Source organism: Centrocercus urophasianus, unplaced genomic scaffold, assembly GCF_019232065.1.
Source record: "Centrocercus urophasianus isolate 14NV4802_14NV808 unplaced genomic scaffold, USGS_Curo_1.0 seq_21, whole genome shotgun sequence".
Classification (NCBI taxonomy): domain Eukaryota; kingdom Metazoa; phylum Chordata; class Aves; order Galliformes; family Phasianidae; genus Centrocercus; species Centrocercus urophasianus.
The window spans coordinates 1,074,604-1,095,969 of NW_024884767.1; the positions used below are offsets into that span (position 1 = coordinate 1,074,604).

Genomic DNA, 21,366 nt, shown 5'->3' on the forward strand with positions numbered 1-21,366 from the left:
TGCGACGGCGGTAGCGCAGGACCCCGCACGTGTCTCCTAGGCGACGGCAGCATGCGGCGCCCCAACATCTTGCTGACCGGTGAGTGGCGGGCTGCGCCAACACGGGCCGGGATGGGCCGCGCCGGGCCGCATTTCCGTGTTCACCCGCAACGTGGAGCCGTTCGGGCCTCGTGGCGATAGGGAGAGAGGAAATGGCAGGGCTACGTGGGCTTTGTGCGCCATTCGGCCCTGTGAGGTGGCAGACCACTGTCAGAGCAGGAGAGTGGGTTTGTCTTTTCTCCCGTCCCATTCAGAATCACACCTGTGCACTAAATGAGTCGCCTTTGTTTACTGTGGTTGGTTTTGGTCTTGTTTAGTTTAAGCGCCCCAGGCGTGCTGGACGTCTTTTTTTTTTCTTCTCATGTACCTTTTTGCCCCTTTTCTTGTACGAACTCACTGGTATTCGCTGGGGAAAGCTTCCCCCTTGGCTCTACTCCTGGTAGAAGGTTGCCTGAACAGCTGTCTGCCTGTCTTTGACTGCTCTGCATTTGTCTTTAGGTACTCCGGGTGTTGGCAAAAGCACCCTTGGCAAAGAGCTTGCATCGAGGACAGGGCTGACCTACATCAGCGTGGGTGAGCTGGCAAAAGAAGGTGGGTGGTGTTACAGGACAGTACTAGGATTCTGTGACTGTGTCATTCCTTGCTTCCAATGCATGTGTTATAGAGCAAACCAAAATGTAACAGATTTCCCTGAATTGAAATATGTTGGGTGGATTTGTTAAAGAGACCCTATGCAACAATAACTTGTATTGCATTAATTAATAAATATACATTTATAAATGAAGGGCTCCATGCTACCTTTTGCTGACATCTAGCCAAAGCAAACATGACTGTGAATATTTTTAATAACTCCTGTTATCTCACAAACATGCACAAATCATTTTTGTTACAGAAGAACTGTATGAAGGTTTCGACGAGGAGTATGAATGCCCAATTTTGGATGAAGACAGAGTAAGTTCAGCTTCAAAAAGTAGTATCTTTGTATTGTTTCAACCATTTGTGATTTCATGTAGATGTACCACTCTCTGTTTGTTTGTTATTATTTTTTTTGGTAGGTAATTGATGAACTAGAAGGCAAAATGTGCGAGGGTGGAGTTATTGTTGATTACCACGGCTGTGATTTTTTCCCTGAACACTGGTTTCATATAGTGTTTGTACTTCGTGCAGACAACTCAGTTCTGTATGACAGGCTTGAAAGCAGGTATGTGAGGAGAGTAATTAAGTAAATTGCTATTGTGTAATCTTCATCAGAATTTTTTTCTAAGCAGTAAGATACAGGGGGGTTGGACTCGATGATCTCTGGAGGTCCCTTCCAGAGATCCCTACAATTCTGTGATTCTGTGATACTGATTTTGTATAAAAAGTGTTATAGTTTTGTATATGTGAGGCTGGCTCTCAGTATTGTTCTTATTTTTTTAGGGGCTACAAAGGGAAAAAGCTACAAGACAATATTCAGTGTGAAATTTTTCAGACACTTTATGAGGAAGCTGTGTTGTCATACAGAAAGGAAATTGTGCACCAATTACCCAGCAACACTCCTGACGACCTAGAGAGAAATTTGGATCAGATCGTGCAATGGGTTGAGCAATGGACAAAGGACAACAATTGACAACTGGAGAAAAAGCAACTGTTCTAGTTTTGATTGGGATAGACTTAATTTTTTAATTTTCTTCTTTTCAGCTTCCCATGCTGCTCTGCCACCGTGGATTGCAAATAACAAAATGGCTTGGTTTGGAAGGGGCTTACCTAGTACAGTGCTGTTCAGTAAACAGCTACCTGTTGGGTCCCTCTATCTCAGCCGTCACCAGTGGTCTCTCTTTTGATCAGCATTCTCATCAGCACTTCAGGATTCTCAGGATAAAATATTTCCTGACTCATTTCTAACTCTGTAATCTGGTACAGGGTTCCAGACCTAGCTTCTGTTTATCAACCGATTTAGCCAGACTCAAAAATTCTGGCTTGCTTTCTGAGATTAAGTCACGATCTATCTCTTGTTCTTTTTCTTCTAATTTAGACTGCAAAACTTCTTCCTGATCTAATTCATCTTCCAGTGCCACATGAAGTTACTAACTAGTAGCTACTAACTAAGCTACTAACATTCAGCAGCTAACAGGGTCTGTATGCTTTTCATTTATTCCTGCAAGGATTTAACCATTTCATCACTAGTTTATCTAATAAAACCTGTCTCTGGGCTGTCACCAGTGCTCCTCCCAACAAAGTATGCACTGTGGCTTTTCTTTCTCTGGCCACAACTTTTGATTTTTTTGCAAGTGTTGTGATTCCTTCTGCTATAGCTTTGGGATTGTGCCAGTTGTTCAGAGCCCAAACCATTCCCAGTGGGGAAGGGCAAACACTATACCTTTTCAGATTTCCAGTAATGGGAGAAGTCAAACACCAGTGTTTCCTGGGCAACCATGGCTTGCCACTGCTCATACCTCTCCCAGTGTATGGCCTTCATGGCATATAGTTGAGAGATTGCTTCCCAAGACTTCCCACCCACAGTATCAGGTATCTTCCAGCTTACAACTTTGCTGGCAGTTAGCAGGATTGCCTCATTTTGGAAGGTCTGAAGGCTACCTCTCAGCTACGTGCCAGCCTACCATGGGCAGGGTTGCCATTCAGCAGATCAGGCTGCTCAGGGCCCTATCCTTCCTGATCTTGAACACCTCCAGGGATGGAGGATCCACAACTCTGAGCAGCCTCTGCCAGGGCTTTGCCACCTTCTGAGTGAAGAATTGGTTCCTATCATGTAACCTAAATTTTTCCTCTTTCAGTTTAGAGCCATTCCTTTTGTCCTATTACTATTAAACCATGTAAAAACCAATCCCCCTCCTGGAGCCTTCGTGCTAAACAAGTCCTGTTTTCTCAAAATTTTTTCATGAGAGAGATGCTCCAGCACCTCTGATCATGTGGTCCTGTTCTGGACCCACTCCAACAGCTCCACAACAATTCTTTCTGTGCTGTGGCCCCAGGCTTGGACACAGTGCTCTAGATGGGGCCTCACAAAAGCAGAGCAGAGAGGGACAATCCCTTCCTTTTCCCGGCTGCCACTTATCTGTTGATGCAGCCTAGGATATAGTTGACCTTCTGGGCCTCAAAGGTACACTGCTGGCTCATGTCCATCTTTTTATCCACCAGGACCCCAAAATCCTCCTCTGCAGGGCTGCTTACAGTGAGTTCTTCTTCCAGTCTTTACCTCTGTCTGGGATCACTGTGATACAAATACAATTCCTCGTGCTTAACCCTGTTGATTCATGTGGGCTTATTTCTGATCCTTCTGGATGGTGTCCCTCCCTTCCATCCCTTCCATTGTGTCAACTGCACCGGTCAGTTTAGTGAAACCATCAAACTTACTGAGGGTACTCAATCCTACTATCAATGTCATTGATAAAGATGTTGAAAATACCAGTCCCAAGATGGACCCCCAAGGGACACCACTTGTCACAGGCCTTCATCTAGACATAGAGCTGTTCATACAACCTTGTGGCTCTGACTATCCAACCAGTTATTTATCACCCAATAATCCACCCTTCACATTCCTGTCTCCAGTTTGAAGATAAGAAAGTGTTGTGTGATCATGACAAAAGCCCTGCACAAGTCCAGTTGCCTTTCCTTTGTCCACTGATTCTGTCTGGCTACCATGGAAGGCCACCAGACTGGTCAGGCAGGATCCGCCCTTGGTGAAGCCGTACTGGCTGTCTCAGATTACCTCCTACATGTGCTTCAGTGTAGCTTCCAGGAGGGTCTGTTCCCTGATCTCCCCCAGCACCGAGGCCAGTACAGAATGCTGAGGTTCACAAGAAACTGGGATCTGATCCAAACTGGGATGGGTGTCCCATACCGTGTAGTGACATGGAGAACAATAACACTGGGGAGAGTTGGCTGAGGGGTTGCTGCTGCTGGGGAATTCTCTGGACGTCAGTGGCTGGTGAGGAATTGCACTGTGTGTCACATGTTCTGTATATTGTGGGTTTTTTAAATCATTAAACTATAGCTCAGTCCCCCACAGGCGCTACCTTTTTTTTATTCCCCAACACTATTCCTCCATCCCACAGTGGGTGGAGTGAGTGAACAGCTTTGTAATGCTTAGCTGCATGCTGCTTTAGTAACAGCAGCAACTGCTGCATCTCTCACTGGAATGGTTCAATAAACCACATTTGTAACTCTTACCTGATAAATTAAAATCAACTTCTCAGTAGTTTGTTATGGTTGCAAACTTGGGAAAAAAAAAAAAAAATCGGCCAAGCGATAAGGCTTTGGAACAGCCTCCAAAGCAGCACGGGAGAGAAGGAACTGACACTGGAAGCAAAACTAAGCGGCTAATGAAACCGCCCTCGGTCCCGCAGCGCCTCCGGGGCGGTGCAGGCGGCGAGCCCGCCCCGGAGCTGAGGGGAGGCCGTGCCTGCCGTGCCCCGATCTGGTCACCGAGCCTCGGAGGAGGAAGGGTGGCGAGGGAGCGGTGAGAGCGGCCGCCGGCTTCCCGCTGGAGAAGGGGTCTGACTGCCTCGATTGCAGACAGCACCTGGAGGCTGGACAGGTAACTGAGAGCGGGCTCACGCGGAGAACTGCAGGTTTTTCGCTGAATGTTGCTTTGCCGCTTTAAGTAAGGAGCTCTGTTTGTTTTTTCTAGGTGGAAAAAACCTGGTGTTTTGTTAGGGGAGGTGTTCACATGGCCAGAAAGTGACGTGCGCTCCACTGAAGAAGAAAAAAACAAAAAACAGGTGGAGGGTAAGATGGAGGAAGCAGAAGAGGATGACATGGCATGTGGAGACTTGGGGAACGGACTTGGGAGAAGACCTGGAGGTGTTTATGAAGGGGAAAAATTACAAAACTATTCACTCAGATCTAAGAAGGTGTCTGTGAAGGCTTACAACTCTCTCTCATCAATAAAGGGAGTGGAAGAAAATGATGCTTCCCCTTTTCCCTGTTCCAAAAGAAACAGTTTTCATGATGGATCATCCAAGAAGCCTCTGTCTAGTTTGTCTCGACTAAGTAGCTGTGGTAAGGCTAATTTGGAGTTCAGTGTTCATCAGGAGAAAAATTCCTGGCAAGACTGAGCATTGCCTGAAGCCTGAAGGCATCACCAAAATCAGATTCAACTGTTTGCCAAAACCCTCAGAAGCTGCAAAGAATTCCATGTGCATGTGCCTCACATGCTTCTTGGAGTCCAGTGCTTCTTGGGATTGCGGGCAAAATCTTCAGGTCTTCTGTCAGTGCAGCTGGCATTGCCACAAGTGCAAGAAGTTCTCTGCCTGTTGGAGGCAGCCACATAGTCGCTGCATCTGGGTCTTCCTCTGCAAATACTAACAGAAAAATTGCCTTGCAGCCAGTCAGGCCATGGCCCTTCTTGGTCCTTGTTAATATTTGGTATTGACCTTGAAAGAGAAGTCCTGTGGTGGAGGACAATATAATTGTTCTCTAAATGAGTACATTGCATTGAATTGTTGGGGCTCCTCCTTTAAATGTGTGTTCCCAGAGTCCGCTTCTGAGGTTTAGGGCTAAATATTCAAACTCCTGTTTGCTGTTTAGCTGGAATTTGTAAGCTAGCGTTGTTTAAGGGTAAGAAGTTAGTTTTAGAATCTACACATCTCTGTTAATCCATGTTGGCATTGTGGTTTTACCTGAAGACAACACTACTGTGAATAAAATCAAATACAGGCAGGAATGTTCTTCGTATTTTAGCTTCTTTACCTTATATTTTTAGCTGTTATTTGTACTTTGTCTCAAGTATTTCCATGTAACTGCTTGTTTCTCTCCCTTACAATGAGTCTGAACTATCCTTAATATATACTAAGCCATGTAATTATTCTTTCTTGGTTTCAACAGTGTCAGTGAGAGGATGCTGCAACTGCAGTGTAATGCTGGTTGGTTTCACTGTCCACCGCTGCTCTCTGTGATGCTGTCTTGGCTGTAGGTCATTCACACAGCAAACATGACTGAGTTCCACATGAACCCAGCTGATTTAGCAGGAGGCTGCGCGTTAATATATTTCTCTAATACTTTACTGAAGAAAAAATGATGCCAACAGGAATTTCTTGTTTATGCAAATGTTGAAACTTGCTGGATTGCGTTGGGTAGAATTGATGAAAAGTTGCAATTTAAAATGAATCTAAAAAGTGAAATTATTTTTTGAGTCAAGATGTTCTTTTTTAAAAAAAATTATTTTTAAATGGAAATTTAAAACTTAAAATTGCCTTTCATGACTGTCTTTTTTCCGATTTTGCTTCTTTAACTCTGAAATAATGTTTCTGTTTAGTGTTTGTGTACTTCTTAGGTTTGCTTATTAGCTCCAGAAGTTAGAAACAAACAAACAAACAAAACAAAACAAAACAAAACAAAAAACAAAAAAAAAAAAAAAAAAAAAAACCAAACTTAAGGATGAAAACTATCCCTGCATGTTCCCTGTTTTCAGGTTAAAGTGAGTTCTCGTGTTTTTACTGTCTCCTCTAAATCTTGCAGAATCCAGTAGTGAAGTGTCAAATGAAGAACTAAAGCAACAGCTTCGAGAAGCTCTAGAGGTTAGTAGTGCTACTATGAGCACTATCCTTAAAATCTGCATTTCAATTTAATGTGTCACAGCACATTATTATTATATAGTTATATAGTTATTTCAGCAGTATGTTCAGAATCTTGTATGAATGTGGGTTCTTGAAACTAGAGCACTACTTGGAAGTCTCATTACATTTTATGCCTCTGACTTTCCATGGAAAAAAAATATTCCATATTACACCTTGAAAATCAGAATAATCTTGGGACTTTTAACCTGTGGTTTCATCAGAATAACAAGTAACCTTACTGATTTTCAATCAGACAAAAGCAACAAATTGGTACTGCTCACAAATGCAACTCCAGTAACATCTGCTGAAGCAACAGAACAGGAAGAACCATAGCAAAGTGTTTTGGGAGGCCAGAGCTGAACAGTCAAGACCTACCTAGTTGTGAAGGAAAGATAACTATTGAAAGCAGTGAATTTTCACCTATCTCTTGGAAAGAGAAAAAATGCTTCCTTCTGAAAGGGAGAATGCTGCTCACTTCATGGAAGTGCTCTAGACCTGTGCTAGTATATGCAACTTTATTAGCAAGGCAGAACTACAGAATATAGTGGCTTATTTTGTTCTGTTTTCCAAATACACTGGAGGAAAACAGAATGGATAGTAACAAGTATTCTTTAATGATTGGGCACTAGCATGCACTGTTAACATTTCTTCATCACAAGCAAACTGTAAGTAGAGAAAGAATCATAGAGGATAAAGATGAGATTTTTTTGAGGTGAACAAATTTACATTGCTGTTGTAATCAAGTTTTTAAAGAGATTATATTGGCTTTTATTCAGTGTATCCACTTTATTTTGCTTTAGGAAATTGAAATGTTGAAAGTTGAGCTTGAAGCTGCTCAAAGAAAACTTGAAGGAAAAGATGAAGCCCTAAGAATTCTGCAAAGCATGGTAGGAGTTGTTCAGAGATCATTGGCTTATTTATGGGTAAAGGAAGGGAGCAGAATCTTTCTGCCACTCTTCCTTGTCAAGCCTCCCAAACCTTGTAGTCCTTCTAAGGCTGTAATTTAAATCGTTGAGTCTACAAACTTATACAGACTCAGCTTTTACACTTTATTACTTTTTCTGCTTTTTTTTTTCAATTTGATTGCACATTACAAATATTTATTTCAAAGATAATATGTCCCTTTTCTAACTTCTGCAGGATATACTGTGAAAACACAGTTATTTAAGAAGACTTCACTCTTTTAGCAAATTCTCAGAATTTTATCTTTGAGGATCCTTGAAGGATCTAGGAAATGCTGCCTTTTTTGCAGTTCTTCAAATTACTGATTTTTCCAGTGATGGAGATTCTGCTGCAAAGCTGAGATACTTTCAGCTAATTAGTTCCATCTAAGCATTAAACACTGCATCAGTCTTTCGTGCATGGATTGTAATATTTTAACTTGCTATTACAGTGCATGATGTTGAAATTAACTGCCTACTTGCATAATCCATTTATAGTTCTGCAGTTTCTACCCTCAGACATTTGTAATAAGTCACATCTGGATTGAAGTATAAGTGTGTTGTAACCGAGTTTTCTGAGAGTTGATATTGTGGAAAACCCTTGAAGATCCGATCATTATAAATAATGCTGTATTTTTTTTCAGTAAAAGAAACTAGGTGATTGAAACGCAAGTTTGTTATGCGACATAGCTATTTCATTCCTTGAAATTAGAGTTGCTAGTGTCTAATTCTACACACTTCTGGTTAACCAAGAGCATGAGTCTTGCACTGATGTAAAACTGAACACTGGGCTCTACTTAAAGCATTTGATTGATCTGTGATTTTTCTGCAGGCAGTATTTAGTAAGGCCACTAGTCATACAAAAGCAATGCTTGAAAAAACTGAGGAAGAAAAGAGAACTTTAGAAAAGGTAAGAGTGCAGTTTTCTTTCATACCTGCACAAAATCACAGATGTTCATTGCTATTTATAAGGGTGGTCATACTGCTTATTTGAATCAATGCCAATCAATACCAAAGTCTATTCCTTTTTTTTTTTTTTTTCACCCTAAAGTGTTCTTATTCCTTTTCAGAAAGGAAATGTCATTCTGTCATTCTTTTCCCACTACACCGCATACTTAAACGTTATACCTGAAAGATATTAGAATTCTGTAGTTTTAGTTGTTTTCTGTTGTGAATTTCACTGTTGTTTATATTGAGTTCTTCTATTTCTTAGTTAGCCTGGAACTTCCAAAACAAGACTAAGGAATGAATATCCAATGAGAAAAAGAGGAGTAGGTGGAAGAAGGTGTTGAGCTTTATTAAACTGAGTTTTGTTTCTCTTATTGTACATGTGTATATATGTATAATATTACATAGTATATATGTGCCCTTTCTACAGAACAGTAAGGAAAGAGGGAAATGTGACTTCATGGGTTGCCAGTTGCAATAAGCCACTGCAAGCATTATTGCATTCAGCAGGGTCTGGAACCCACAGATTAGTAATGCACTAAATCATTTTTATCTGCTGCTAAATTTGTTTAAAACAACATAGATTGTCAGTGTAGGACACCCTGATCTCTGTCAGTGCCAAATATAGCACCAGCAGTTCCATTTCTTCCCTTCATTGTGAGGATTGTAATGAATTGCTGCTGCCTTCTTTTGCCTCTGCAGGAAATTAATATTTTGCAGTGGGAAATCGAATTTGATCAGGATAGATTTAAAAACATAGAAGACACATGGACAGAAAAATATGACAGGTATTTAATTTATGCTGCATTTCTTTATTCTTCTTTTCCTTTTTCTCCCTTTTTCAGTGCTTTCCTAATTTCCTTCCTGACTTGAGAAGATTAATCTAAATTTCATGCTTGTCAGATTTTTATTTTTCAATTCAAACTACTGCAATTAATAAGCCTCTAATTCTTTAGTTGGGTGGCTTTGCTAGTGAATTTTCATTTTCGTTCTTATACTTTATTGTATTAGCCAGCAGGAGCCAGAGTGTCCTTATTTACTTTAAATGTAAATGAGGTGTGGAAAGTAATAGTATTTGCTTGCATGTGGTAATACCATTTTCAGGTTAATCATTGCTTTACTTCCTTGCGTTGTAGATATGAGCCTAAGTACGGGTAAAACTGAATGCTTTGGGGAGAGGCTGATGAACTGGTTCTTTGTTTAATTAAGACTTATTCAGAATGGAAAGAAGGTGTAGTGAGGCAGGCAGTAGAAGCCAAAGCACTACACTAATGATTCAGTTGCAAACATGGAAAGACACAAAGTCTCATTTATTTAAAGTATAACAGTATCTCTGGCATCTGTGCTTTAGAGTTACAATTATTTTAGTGGAGTTTCTTACTTAAAAGTTTCCAACTTTGAATCAATGAATACGCCAAAAAGACTTAGGAACTATTCATTTATAAGAAAGATTTGCTAAGATGTTGTATCTCTTTCATCTCTTAACTGAGTTAAAATGCCAAGAAATAACTTTTTAAAATCCGATAGGAAGGTAGGAAGTGTTGGTAGCAACAAAACTACAGTTAATGGTTGGAAGCTAGAGGTGAAAGCTTCGGAAAGCCACAAGCTGTGGGCTAAAGACAGCTTTGCAAAAACATACTCCAATATCCAATACACTTGGATGAGAAGAATGTTTATTTCCCTTTCTTCATTCAAACAAAATATTTCAAATTATTATTTGGCTATAAAAAAAAAAAAGTTACGGGATGCTGCAATTACAGGCAGCTGAAGAGAGTGATACACCAAAAAAAGGTATTGCTTTAACACTTAGGAATTTAGATTGCCACTTTTCAATAAGGAAATATATAAAGAAAAACTGTCATTCTACATGTCTCTGATGTGCTCTCAGTTTGCTACTCTCAGAATAGTATCAAGATACAGGAAGTTTACTTTCTAAAATGAAGACACGAGCCATATTGTCATATGTCCAATTACAGTTTCCTCCTTTCAAGGAAACGAAAGGTTGCTGAGCAAATGTTTCAGAGTTTTTCAGTTACAATTTTTATAGAGTTTCTAATAGCAATGCAGTGCTTAAACTTATCTCCTGTTAAACTCTGAAGCTAGGGGCACTGTGTACTTCCATATGAATTATTGTCTTATTACTATTTTTTCACACTCACTTAAGCACACATGGGCACATTTAAATTGATAGCATAAGGGAGTGGTTTTACTAAAAAGGCCAGCCTGTTTGAACAGTATGTTATCTGGATTGCAAAAGAAACCTCCACATAAATGCAGAGATTCTTACTATTGCTCCCTGCACAGAGAGCTGCAGCTTGGATGACCAGGAGCAACCTTACAGAAGCTGGTGTTACGTGGTCTCATTTCTGTGCCCTGCAGGTTCAGTGCCCGTCAGACCAACCCTAGGCAGACCTGCTCCCACAGTGTACTGTGGTCACCAACCCCTGCATTATTCAGAATATCTGGTCAATCTCATCTGTTTGCCCAGAAGAGGAGTTCATTAGTCTTTAAAAGGAATCCCCCATCGAAAACTGCTAGCTATGTAAAAGGTCATTCCATCTTTATTTCAGAAGGCTAGTTATGAGCAGTTTCAGGATTTTTATTAGACCCTCACTATCAGATTCAGATCTAGTAACACACCACTTATTATTGGTACAAATATTATTATGGGAAAAAATCAGGAACTTTTGCATTAAAAAATTCACAAGCGAGGAAGCTGCTGATGTGTGCATAATATCAAATTAACACTCAACTTTTTTTCAGTTTTCTATCTTTTCAAAACTAATTTTAATTTCCAGGAATATTAGATACAATGTTTTAACAGGCTAATGTCTTTTTTCTTCTATTTGATTGCACATTTTCAATATTTATTTCAAAGATAATATGGCCCTTTTCTAACTTCTGCAGGATATACTGTGAAAACACAGCTCTTAAGGAAGCACTGAAACTGAGAACAGAAGAAGTTAAAACTCTTAAATCTGAAAATGCAAGTAAGATGCCAGCAGCTCTTCCTCTTAATGTATTGCTTTTCTGGAATAATTCATTAGCTATGAATGAAAGTTTCTGTCAGGACAAGTTTCTTTTTATTGGCAGCTGGTATTAGTGGATATTCAGCAACCCACTTTAAATAAACTGGTAGTATTTGTTATTCTAGTTGCATTGTCACTTGAAAAGTGAAGAAAACAAAAAAAACTGACAGGGCAAGTCAATGAAGAAATAGAGCTCACCTCTAGGGGACTCTGGGTGTAGAAGGGAACAAGCTTCTGCATTCTATTAATGTTCTGTAGGAAGGGAGCAGCAGGCCAAGCAAGGCACAGGATGTCTGTGCTACCATTAAAATCAGCACTAGAGGCATACTCTGTAAATCTCTGGCATCCAAAGGCATCTCTGTAAATGGATCATCACATCTAGGAAAACACACAAGGAAAAGCAACTGGGATCTGAGTTTCCAAATCTACATAGTCTCATATTATCATACCTGATACTTACGCTATAGAACTGTTTTTTGGTTCTTTTTTTTTTTTTTTTTTTTTTTTTGGCTGTAGTTGAACTCGGAAATTAAGAAATTAGAAGAACAAACTTTAAATTATTGTCCTCATTTATTTCATAGTCTTGAATCAGCAGCGCTTAGAATTTCTTGTAATGCTTGATGTGAACAAACAGAAGATTGTTCAGGAGAACATGTCCATGAATAAAAGAGACATCACAGATATTACAGGTCTTGAAGTAAGTATGAAGTCTGATTTTTGAAATTGCTGATGACCTTGTGTCCCACCTTGTCATCTGGAAATCCATATTCCAAATCATATATCTTTGTGATATAAAAGCAGGCTGTATGATGTGATGCATTTACTAATGTTTCTGGAAGTGCTCAGTCTGGCAAGATCACAGTATGAGACTTCATTTCTTTCTTCAGCTTCAGAGTAAAAGTTAGAGGGGAACAATGTCTGCAGGGGTATGTTTACATGCAGAATTACTGGAATGCAGTTGTGGCTCTTCCTAGGTTGTACAAGCACACTACTTCTACTGCCTTGATTTTCTTGAGTATTTCCATGTAAGTAACTGCTGAGTAGAAAACTTAAAGCCTTTGTGGTGCTGAATTCAGATTAGTTAATTGGCATAATTAGTATCACAAAAGTACTGTGTTAGGATTAGATGTGAAATTAGTGCTGAAAAATAGACATCACGTGTGTCGTTGTTAGTGAAAAAAACTGATGTCCAAATCTTTGTAGCCAAATTTTCCTAACTCCTAAACTCCCTCTGCAGCTTCAGGATGTTTTTGCTAGTCACTTAGCATCTCTTGGATTGCATTCCATATGCAGATATATAACTGCTGGTTTGTTTTGGATTTTAAGCTGGCAGTTCTTGGAGCCTGCACCTGCAATTCTTCTGTGGGGCAGCCTTGTCCCTGTGCTAAAACGGCAGCTGTCACTCGGAAGCAAATTCTTCATCTCAAGCAAGAGGTAATGCTGTTTGATTTAGGTATGAGCAAGGAGTGAAGGCAAGAGAACAAATTTGTACAAAAACAAGTAAAGCCTTAAACACTCTCCCATGGCTTACACAAATTGGTGTGTTTGATAACAAGAATGCATCTCAGAAATAATGTTTGCTTGTGGTGTCCTAATTGTTGCTGATGTAAAAATGTTTTGCTAGTAAAAAAAAAAAAATCTTACTTGTTTTACTTCATTCTACTTACATTTTTTATTATGAAAATATGCACACTCGAAATGCATACACTCTGTAAATATTACAGTATTTACAATGTGAGTATGAATTGTCACTGAAAAAGAAATTGCTCCTTTTCCCCTCTTTCCTGGCACGGTTTTCCATCCCTTTCCATCCCTCCTTTGTGCTGGCATTAGCATTGAGCTGACCTTGCAAAAAATGATGTATTTACATCACACTTAATACAGCAAAATGTTTTCAAGCTCATGAAGTCTCTAATTTAGTAAATATATAATTTTAGATAGAAATTTTTTTTCTTTTCGTTAGTGTTTTAGCCTGCAAATGTGGTAACCTTTCTCACAGTCCTAATGCAGAAGTCCCACTAACATACTGATTTTGAAAATAGGTGGAATAGAATAGAACAGGTTCACTTCCATCTGAAAGGGCCTTCCAAAGATTTGAGTCCAACTGTCACTATTTTGGGGCTGATCACAATTAAAATTCATCAATAAAAACATTATCTTAGACCTCACAGACAGGCATAAGGCAGCAACTACCTCTATAGAACTTTCACATCTCTTCTGTATCAGGGTTATGATACCTGATAGAAATACTGTTCTTTTGCTGGCTGGCAGCATAGCCAGTGCAGTGGATAGGTGGTGTTAGCTGCAGGCACAAAAAAGGATTTAAATACATGCTTCAAAATACATTTCTTTATGTAGCAAGAAAGCCACTGTTCTGTTTCTACTTCCCTAATTGAAATCAATCCATTTGACATGCACAGGGCTGCCTTAGGAACTGCTGTGGTGACTTGGTAACATGAAAGTGCTGAACTGTGCTAATGGCTTCAATTTGTCTCAATTTAAATTTTAAACCTGCTATTGCTTCCAAATTGCTTAACATACTGTAAATTTTCTCTTAATTAAAACCAGATTGAACTTCTGATGAAGAGTAAAGATGAAGCTTATATAATGGCAGATGCCTTCAGAATCGCATTTGAGCAGCAGTTAATGCACAGGAAGGACCAAGCCCTGAGGCTTGCAGAAGTGATAAAGATTAAAAAGGAAACAAAATTTATAAACTGGAGGCGACTGAAAGAGGATGGTAACTGTATCTGTAATGGTGGACTAGAAAAAAAGTCAGCTGATGGGCATGGACAGATATTTTTATTGCATCAGATGTGTGTTTGTGGTCTAATGGCTGACAGATTTCTGAAGAGTTCAGAAAAAAGGAACAAATTTATGTCAAACCATACGTACCATAAGAAATGCAGCTGGTAGTTCACAAACTCCTACCAGAAGTTTCTTATGTAGAATGTACATGTATAAGAGGCTTGTTACAGTAGTCATTATATAAAGATGACCATGATGGCCATAGGACACTGATGATACTAACCCTGCTTTTAGTGTAGCCCTTTTTTAGAATAAATAATCTGTTATCCAGATTAACAATAACATTGCAGATATTAAAGATGTTAGAAAAACAGCACAAAAAGCCTAGCATTTGGAAAGGTTAGCTTGGCCATTTAAGACGCTATCAACCATTTCATTTTTATTTTTCAATGAAGCCTGTATCAGGAAGGATAAAGGCAAAAACACGTACTGAGCTTTTACTGGAATACTACTTTTTTCTGTGTTTTTTGTTTTTTGTTTTGCGTTTTTTTAAAAAAAAAGTACTTCAATTTTTCATTATTTGTGTTGGCATTATTATTATTATTATTATTAATAATAATTTTTCTACTACTACTTAGCATGGTCATCTACAATCCCTCTGGAAAAGAGAAAGACTTTTTGCTATCCTTTTCTTGGTTGAGAAAAAAATAATGAGAATTGTTTAAGTGCTTATGTCATGGTCAAAACCATAGCAGAAGTGAGAAATAGAATGTACTTCAAAATGTGTTTCTGCTAGCCATTGATCTGCATGTGTCAGGCATGGATCTGTGGATCCTCTGGTTTCCTTGGACACCTCCAGGAAATAATATTAAAACAGGACATATCTCCAATATCTGTTTCCCGTTTATCAGTATCACTGTTTCACAGAATCATAGAATCAACAGAATAGTTTGGGTTGGAAGTGCTGCCTAGGGCCCTGTCCAGCCTAGTGCTGAGTGCCTTGTGTATTCTAAGCTCTGTGTTTTGATACAAGCGTTTCATCATTTTGATGTATTTTAAACATTTGATAAATCCTACGAACTGAACATATCAGGCTACCAGATGCTTAAAAACACATTGCCATGAATTGTTATTTAGCTAGAGGCAAGATATATTTTTCAATAGCAAAAATAAATAATTTTTATTTTCAATTTGCTGTTATATCTGATGAAAGGTCTAGGTAGCTTTTAAGTGATGGCAAGAGTGGTGCTGCATATTAATAACCTTCCCTAAGATGTACAGTAGAAGCTGTAGCCTGCAGTGCCCTTCTAGAGGAAATTGTTCAGAGTTCAGTCAGATGCACATTCATTTTATCCAAAACCAGTTTTTCTCTGAAGTATTTCCACCATTCTCATACCTTCTGTTGTTCATAGGGTCTGTCAAGCTACAAGGGAACAAGAACAATCTGGGACAGAAATTATCAAGCCTGCTCTCCTCAGATGCTGACAGCAGGAAAGTTGAAGAACTAGACAACCCTCATGAAATCCTGAAGATGTTAATAGATTTGGTTAGTATTACTTCTTAAACTAGATTCTGGGAGAACAAACTGAACTACAGAGTTTTTGTTAATAATAAAACGAGGTAAAAACAAGACAAGGAATCTTGCATGGATACACATTTGCCTGTACCTGTGAAAACACATCTTCCTATGCCAACATCCCTATTGCTGTTAACAGGTCTGGACTGATAGGTTACTGTCATTTTTGGTTGCTGTCAAACTCTGGGTTTGCCAACATGCCTAAGGAGCCTTGACATCATTCTGACATTGTTTTTCTGATCTTTTCATACGCTAGATGTGGTGATCCTCATGAGTCCCTTCCAATGCAAGATACCCTACCATTTACATTTACATGGAACGTTTGGATTTTGTATTTTGTGTTGAGGGACATGTTTTAATGAGTACTATTGGTGATAGATGGATGGTTGGACTGGATGATCTTGAAGGTCTTTTTCAACCTTGGCGATTCTGTGATTCTGTGATACATGGACTCCCTTGCTCTCAGCTCACGGCTTCTTTCTTCCCTTTCTGTGGCCAACCGCAGGTAAATGACAAAGAGGAGGCCCTGGCTCACCAGAGGAAGGTCAGCTACATGCTAGCTCGTGCAATGGAGCTGAAGGAGGCGGCACAGCTGACGCAAGGCCAGCCTCCCACTGGGCACGGAGGCAAAGCCGAGCAGCCCTGTGGGCCAGCAGCACTGGGACCGGCGTCATGCTGCGACCTGGCTTCTCCAAGCAGCCTTTCCTGCAGTGGAAACGGGTTCCAGAACTCGGTTAGACAGCTTCGAAAATCACACTCCTGGCCCTGTGAGGCTGCACCTCACGAGGAAAGGGATCTGTGTGGGAAAACACGCGAAACTGTGGTGATCTCGATCTAAGTGTCAGCCGGAATAAATTATTTTTTCAAGGAAAAAAAAAAAAAAAAGATTTTGTGGACACGTCTCCAAGCTCCCCCGTTCACACGATCGACTGCTGAGGAGCCCCGATGTGGCACGCGGGCAGCTCTGCGCGCGCGTCAGAGTACGGTCGTCCTGCGCACGTGCAGAGTCGGCGGGTTCCCGCCCTCGCGGGGGCTGCCACTGCGCATGTGCCGCAGGGCGCGCAGGGAATCGGGGCGCCGTCCCGGAGCCGGGCGGGGTTTGGGCTACTCGTGAGGTGAGCGCCGGGGAAGGGGCGGTTATCTTTGCTGCTGTGCCGGGGCGGTAAAGAGGGAGGAGGAGGTGGTGGCGGCTGCGGCGGCTGCGGCGGCTGCGGCGGCTGCGGCGGCGGCAGTGGCGGCAGTGGCGGCAGTGGCGGCAGTGGCGGCAGTGGCGGCAGTGGCGGCAGTGGACGGTCGCCCGGCCGGGGAGCGGCCCGGGGCGGAGGACAGCTGAGGGGTTCACGCACGGCGCTGTTCTGAGGCCTTCCGCCGTGAGCTGCGCTCTGTGAGGCAGCCCCGCTTCCTCCCGACCCGAGGCGGCCGTCTGAGTTGGGCCTTGCGCTGCGCTGCGGCTCTGGGTGCCTTGGGGCGGCGTGCCTCAGGGGCTCGTCTCCGTAACGGCCGTGGAAGTGCTGCACACGGTCGTTCTGGAACGAAGCGAAAACGACGTGGTGAATGTACAGCTTAGGGCAGACGCGGTGCTCGTAGCGATTTGCAGACATTGACGATCTTTTCACTTCTTCTTTTCAGTTGGCATCGCTGTCGGATGCAGAGTTTAATGGACGTGCTTGCACTGCTCAAGTTAAGTAAGATGTGCTGGATGAACTGGAGCATATGGGTAGCCCTGTCTGTATTCAGATACAGACTGCAGTGGCAGAAAGCTGTTTCTTGGTATGCCCTGAAGAAATGACTTGTGCACAGGAAAGGATTCAGTTGGCTGCCAGAACCAGATGCTATTAGTGTCTGATGCTGTACTGCTTAGTTTGTCCAATACGAATGTCTGATCATTAATAATGCAGATCAGAGAAGATGAGAAAGTTAAGAGATCACTGGTCTCTGTTGTCTGAGAAGTTCTTTAAGACCTGATCAAATAGTCATGTTCCCGTGGCTTGTTTCCCAAGGCTGAGCATTACAAGCTGATACTTCCAGTAGTGGTGGCACTGTGTGCAGTTTGTCTGTTCAGGTGAGCAAGGAGGGGGTTGGACTAGACCTTTAAAGGTTCCTGTCAACTCAAGCAGTTCTGTGATTTTTTTGGAATGGGTTCTTCAGCCATTGGGCCTGTTTTTGTTGGTACTGGTGATGTTCTGGAGCGGTGCTGATAGTCATTAATTGCTGTCTGACATCTATTTGTGGTGTGATTGGTGCTTTTTTCTGGTCAGAAGAGTGATAGTATGTGCCGTTAAAGTGGAAGGAAATTCTAGTGAGGCTGAGTACGTTGTCAACATAAGTAGTCTGATCAGGTTGGTGATAAAATCACAACGCTGGTGACCTTTTGTATTGTTGAAATTGTGTTTCAGCAACATCCATCTTTAGGTGAGGCAGTTTAGTGTTTTGCATCATGCAATGTAAGTTTTTGTTAGGTGTCTGAAAACTTTCGTAAATTTCATATTCATCCCCTTATTCAGCAAGTAGGTTTGCAGTGGCAGCAGCTGCTGTGCTTTTATGGTTCAATAATGTATAGCATTGCTCAGCAAGAATATTATATCTTTTTATTATTATTTTTGTCTGACAGCACTTAATTATTTCTCATTTTTCGCTCTTTGTTGATTGCTGGTGAACTCCATGGGTATCTGTACACCCAGGCTTTGGTGGTCTTTCTATGGCTTTTATTGGTTGGTTGTATGGCTTTTATTGGTTGGTTGTATGGCTTTTATTGGTTGGTTGGTGGTGGTATTGTTTCTGTCTGCAAGGGCCTACAGTTTTCTAATTCCTGTAAAGGTAGTGAATTGAAATAATGTATCATTGTGATGATACAAAAGTCTCTACAGATGACCACAATAACTGTCCTAATATTATGCTAGTTTTTAGACTTGAGGAACTGTACATTCACTTGTGTTTCTTTGCTTCCATATCCAATCTTTGTTCCAACATGCTCCCTACAAATACAGGCCTGGATTCTTTGATGATGTTTGGTTGTGACTAGATTGATATCTGGTAATGGATATATATATCAAGCACTAGAGGTTGTTTTTCAGGGATTTTTAAACATCAGAAATCTGCTTGTTGTTAGACATGCAATTGCTTAGCAAACCATGATGAATTTGACCATTTTGCAAGTTCTTACTGAAAACTACAAATTACCTGCATTTAGAAATACTGTGTTTGATTTAAAAAAATGGCAGTCTACAATATAGTTTGATGCTTGGCTGTTCTCTATCCTAGCAAATTTGTAATGTCTTCTTATTTTAATAAGACTGCATTGAGAGGTCCCTAACAAAGTATTTTTTGAATCTTAGTATATGTATCCTTTAGAAATTGTTTACGAAGTTTATATAAAGTTGCTTATAAAGTGTTTTTGTTGTTTTTTGTTGTTTTTTTTTTTAAGTCTATGGACACACTCAGGCATGTTACATGGTCGTCTAAATCACAACATTTGCTTTATGTAGGTAACTTTTCCAGTAAAATTATTGCCTCTGTTTCTTAAGGTAGGGTCCAGTATAAAGTGCAGTGTTAGGAGTTAGCTAGTAACCAAGCCTCATCTGATGGGGAAAATAAAGTAAGCAAGCTTTCACCAATCCCATTTGTTCTGTTTAGGCTTGCTTTGTGCCCAGCCTTAGTACGCAAAGAAGGGTGTCAGACCAGGTGCTGATGTACTTGTGCTAAACACTTAACTGTTCAGAGTCCATCCTGGGACTACTGCTGTTCTGCTGGCGTTTGGAATACAGAGTTCACTGTGATTGATGACTACTACATAACAGTTTCATTGTTAGATTTCTTCTTAATCAGCATGGGTAAGATAGGAAAGAGCATTTGTACTGTAAACGTGAATGTGGGGTTTGCTCATTAGGTGTTTAGAAATGCAAGCATTAGCTTATCTCTTGTAAAGCTTGGGGATGGATATCTGCAAGGTTGGTATGAAAGCAAGATGAAGGAGGCAGTTTTGTGACAGCCACGGTCCTGTTTTGGCTAACAGCTGTGGGAGTGAGCAGTTAACGTTTCAGCATGGACTCTTGAAAGTCACAGCACCTAGAGTAAGAACTTTTGCTTCATTAATCTGTGAAATAAATATTAAGTTAAAACCCCTTAGCATGATAATCTCTAAGAACGACATACTAAGCATGTCTGACTGTTGTACTCGACTCTCAACCAAAACTATGTTGAATGTCCCTCTGGGGATGGGGAGCCCATAAGGTTAGGCTGTAAGGGAAAGTTCCTTTAGGAGCGAGAAACTGTTGAAACTGTTCAGTGAAAGCACGGGGGGTGCTGGCAGGCAGACATCACCTGTTTGCAACTATAAAAGCCCTTATGGGGTTGGCCGAGAATGTCAAAACTGTAAGCTTAACATGAGAATGGGAGACGTGGAGTGAACTTGTTTAAAAACAAACCAAGTGCTTACCTAGGGAAGTGAAAAAGTAGTCCGATGTGCCTTGTTGTAATAAAGTAATGAAAAATATTGAAGCTTGGTGATGTTCTATCAGCAAAATAAAGGTTGTTAACTGTGCTCTGTTCTTTAATGAAATTAAATATCCATTAAGTGAGACATAAATAAGACCAAACTGTGAGATGAGAGCTAATGACTTGTAATAATTCAAAATATTTAGATTGTGTCTTATTTCTGTCCTTTAATATTTGAAAACCATCTTTTGTGTATTTCTGTCTAAAGAAGTAAGCACCTCAGTGCTTCATTTGCTATCAGGCCTTGTAGCTTAGTCATAAGGCAGAGAGTAAAATGTCTAAAAGAAATAACAGGCCTTTTTAGCTCAGTTTAGTACTTCCATCTGTGAAAGTCAGTCTCCAGAGCTGGTGTGTAAACTGAGTCACCCAGTTTAGCAGTAACTACCTTCCCCAGTCTGAAATGTCTTTCTGAAAAAAAAAGTTTTCTGAGGTCTTCCCCTTTAAACTGACTTCTACTGTGTTAGAAAGTAGCTGTTAACACTGTGCTGTAGTTGTTTTATGCTTTGGTTATTTTCTTCTGTTTTTGAAAGGGACCGGTACACAATCTCCCAGTCCCCTAGCATATAAATATTTATCTTAGGATGGAAGCATACAATCTTTGGCAGACAGTGATTTAACCACTGCTTAAAACTTAAGGCTTTCTACTTTGAAAGAATCATATGAAATTGAGCCAATAGGAATCTCAAGTTGTGTGCCTTACTGTGAAGGATTTAAGATCTCAGAGACCATATTTTAATAATCTATAATCCACTGGGAGACAGTACTGGGACAGGATTCAGATAACTAGAAAGTGTGTTTGGAAAACAGCCTCTAGCAGAAGGTTCATGCCTTTCAACCCTTGGAAGGTGGCAGCAGCAAGTAAGGGATTCATTCAAGTCCTGAAGGTGTCTCAGGTGCACAGATCAGGCTTCCCTGTTTTTCTGCCTGGTGGGGATGCTTTGCTCCTTATCTGCTTTTTCTTCTGGTGTGCTGGCATTCAGTTGTTATGTTTATACAAAGGCCTCATCTCAATGAAAACTAAGGAAAAAAAAAGT

At 40.6% G+C, this 21,366-nt stretch overlaps 3 protein-coding genes across 3 annotated transcripts in view; all 3 read left to right on the plus strand.

The window, feature by feature from the left end:
- The first annotated feature begins 11 nt into the window (after positions 1–11).
- AK6 (adenylate kinase 6) lies at positions 12–3,281 on the plus strand. Its single transcript, XM_042822924.1, has 5 exons — positions 12–79; positions 538–630; positions 932–990; positions 1,095–1,240; positions 1,459–3,281. Exons 1-5 carry the CDS (start codon positions 52–54, stop codon positions 1,646–1,648), a joined length of 516 nt encoding a protein of 171 aa, XP_042678858.1. The 5' UTR covers positions 12–51; the 3' UTR covers positions 1,649–3,281.
- A 1,174-nt stretch (positions 3,282–4,455) lies between these two features.
- Positions 4,456–16,700, plus strand: CCDC125 (coiled-coil domain containing 125). The gene is made up of 12 exons (XM_042823095.1): positions 4,456–4,576; positions 4,670–5,040; positions 6,499–6,557; positions 7,397–7,483; positions 8,370–8,447; positions 9,188–9,273; positions 11,393–11,475; positions 12,096–12,211; positions 12,841–12,948; positions 14,083–14,254; positions 15,675–15,808; positions 16,344–16,700. The coding sequence occupies exons 2-12, from the start codon at positions 4,773–4,775 to the stop codon at positions 16,674–16,676; spliced, it is 1,524 nt and encodes a 507-aa protein (XP_042679029.1). The 5' UTR covers positions 4,456–4,576; positions 4,670–4,772; the 3' UTR covers positions 16,677–16,700.
- Positions 16,701–16,885: 185 nt separating this feature from the next.
- The window catches only part of ZFYVE16 (zinc finger FYVE-type containing 16), a 29,517-nt gene continuing 25,036 nt past the window's right edge, over positions 16,886–21,366 (plus strand). Inside the window, exons 1-2 of the mRNA XM_042822904.1 lie at positions 16,886–16,953; positions 17,468–17,519. The gene's annotated coding sequence lies outside the window, so the exon portion shown is untranslated. The remainder of the gene's footprint in view (positions 16,954–17,467; positions 17,520–21,366) is intronic.

Bases quoted from the DNA above. Each gene is read 5' to 3' on its own strand.
- CCDC125 (XM_042823095.1), top strand. From the start codon at position 4,773: ATGGAGGAAGCAGAAGAGGATGACATGGCATGTGGAGACTTGGGGAAC. The intron at 7,484-8,369 runs GTAGGAGTTGTT...ATTTTTCTGCAG, and splicing joins TAAGAATTCTGCAAAGCATG to GCAGTATTTAGTAAGGCCAC. The intron at 12,212-12,840 runs GTAAGTATGAAG...TTGGATTTTAAG, and splicing joins CAGATATTACAGGTCTTGAA to CTGGCAGTTCTTGGAGCCTG.
- AK6 (XM_042822924.1), top strand. From the start codon at position 52: ATGCGGCGCCCCAACATCTTGCTGACCG. The intron at 631-931 runs GTGGGTGGTGTT...TTTTTGTTACAG, and splicing joins GGGTGAGCTGGCAAAAGAAG to AAGAACTGTATGAAGGTTTC. The intron at 991-1,094 runs GTAAGTTCAGCT...TTTTTTTGGTAG, and splicing joins CAATTTTGGATGAAGACAGA to GTAATTGATGAACTAGAAGG.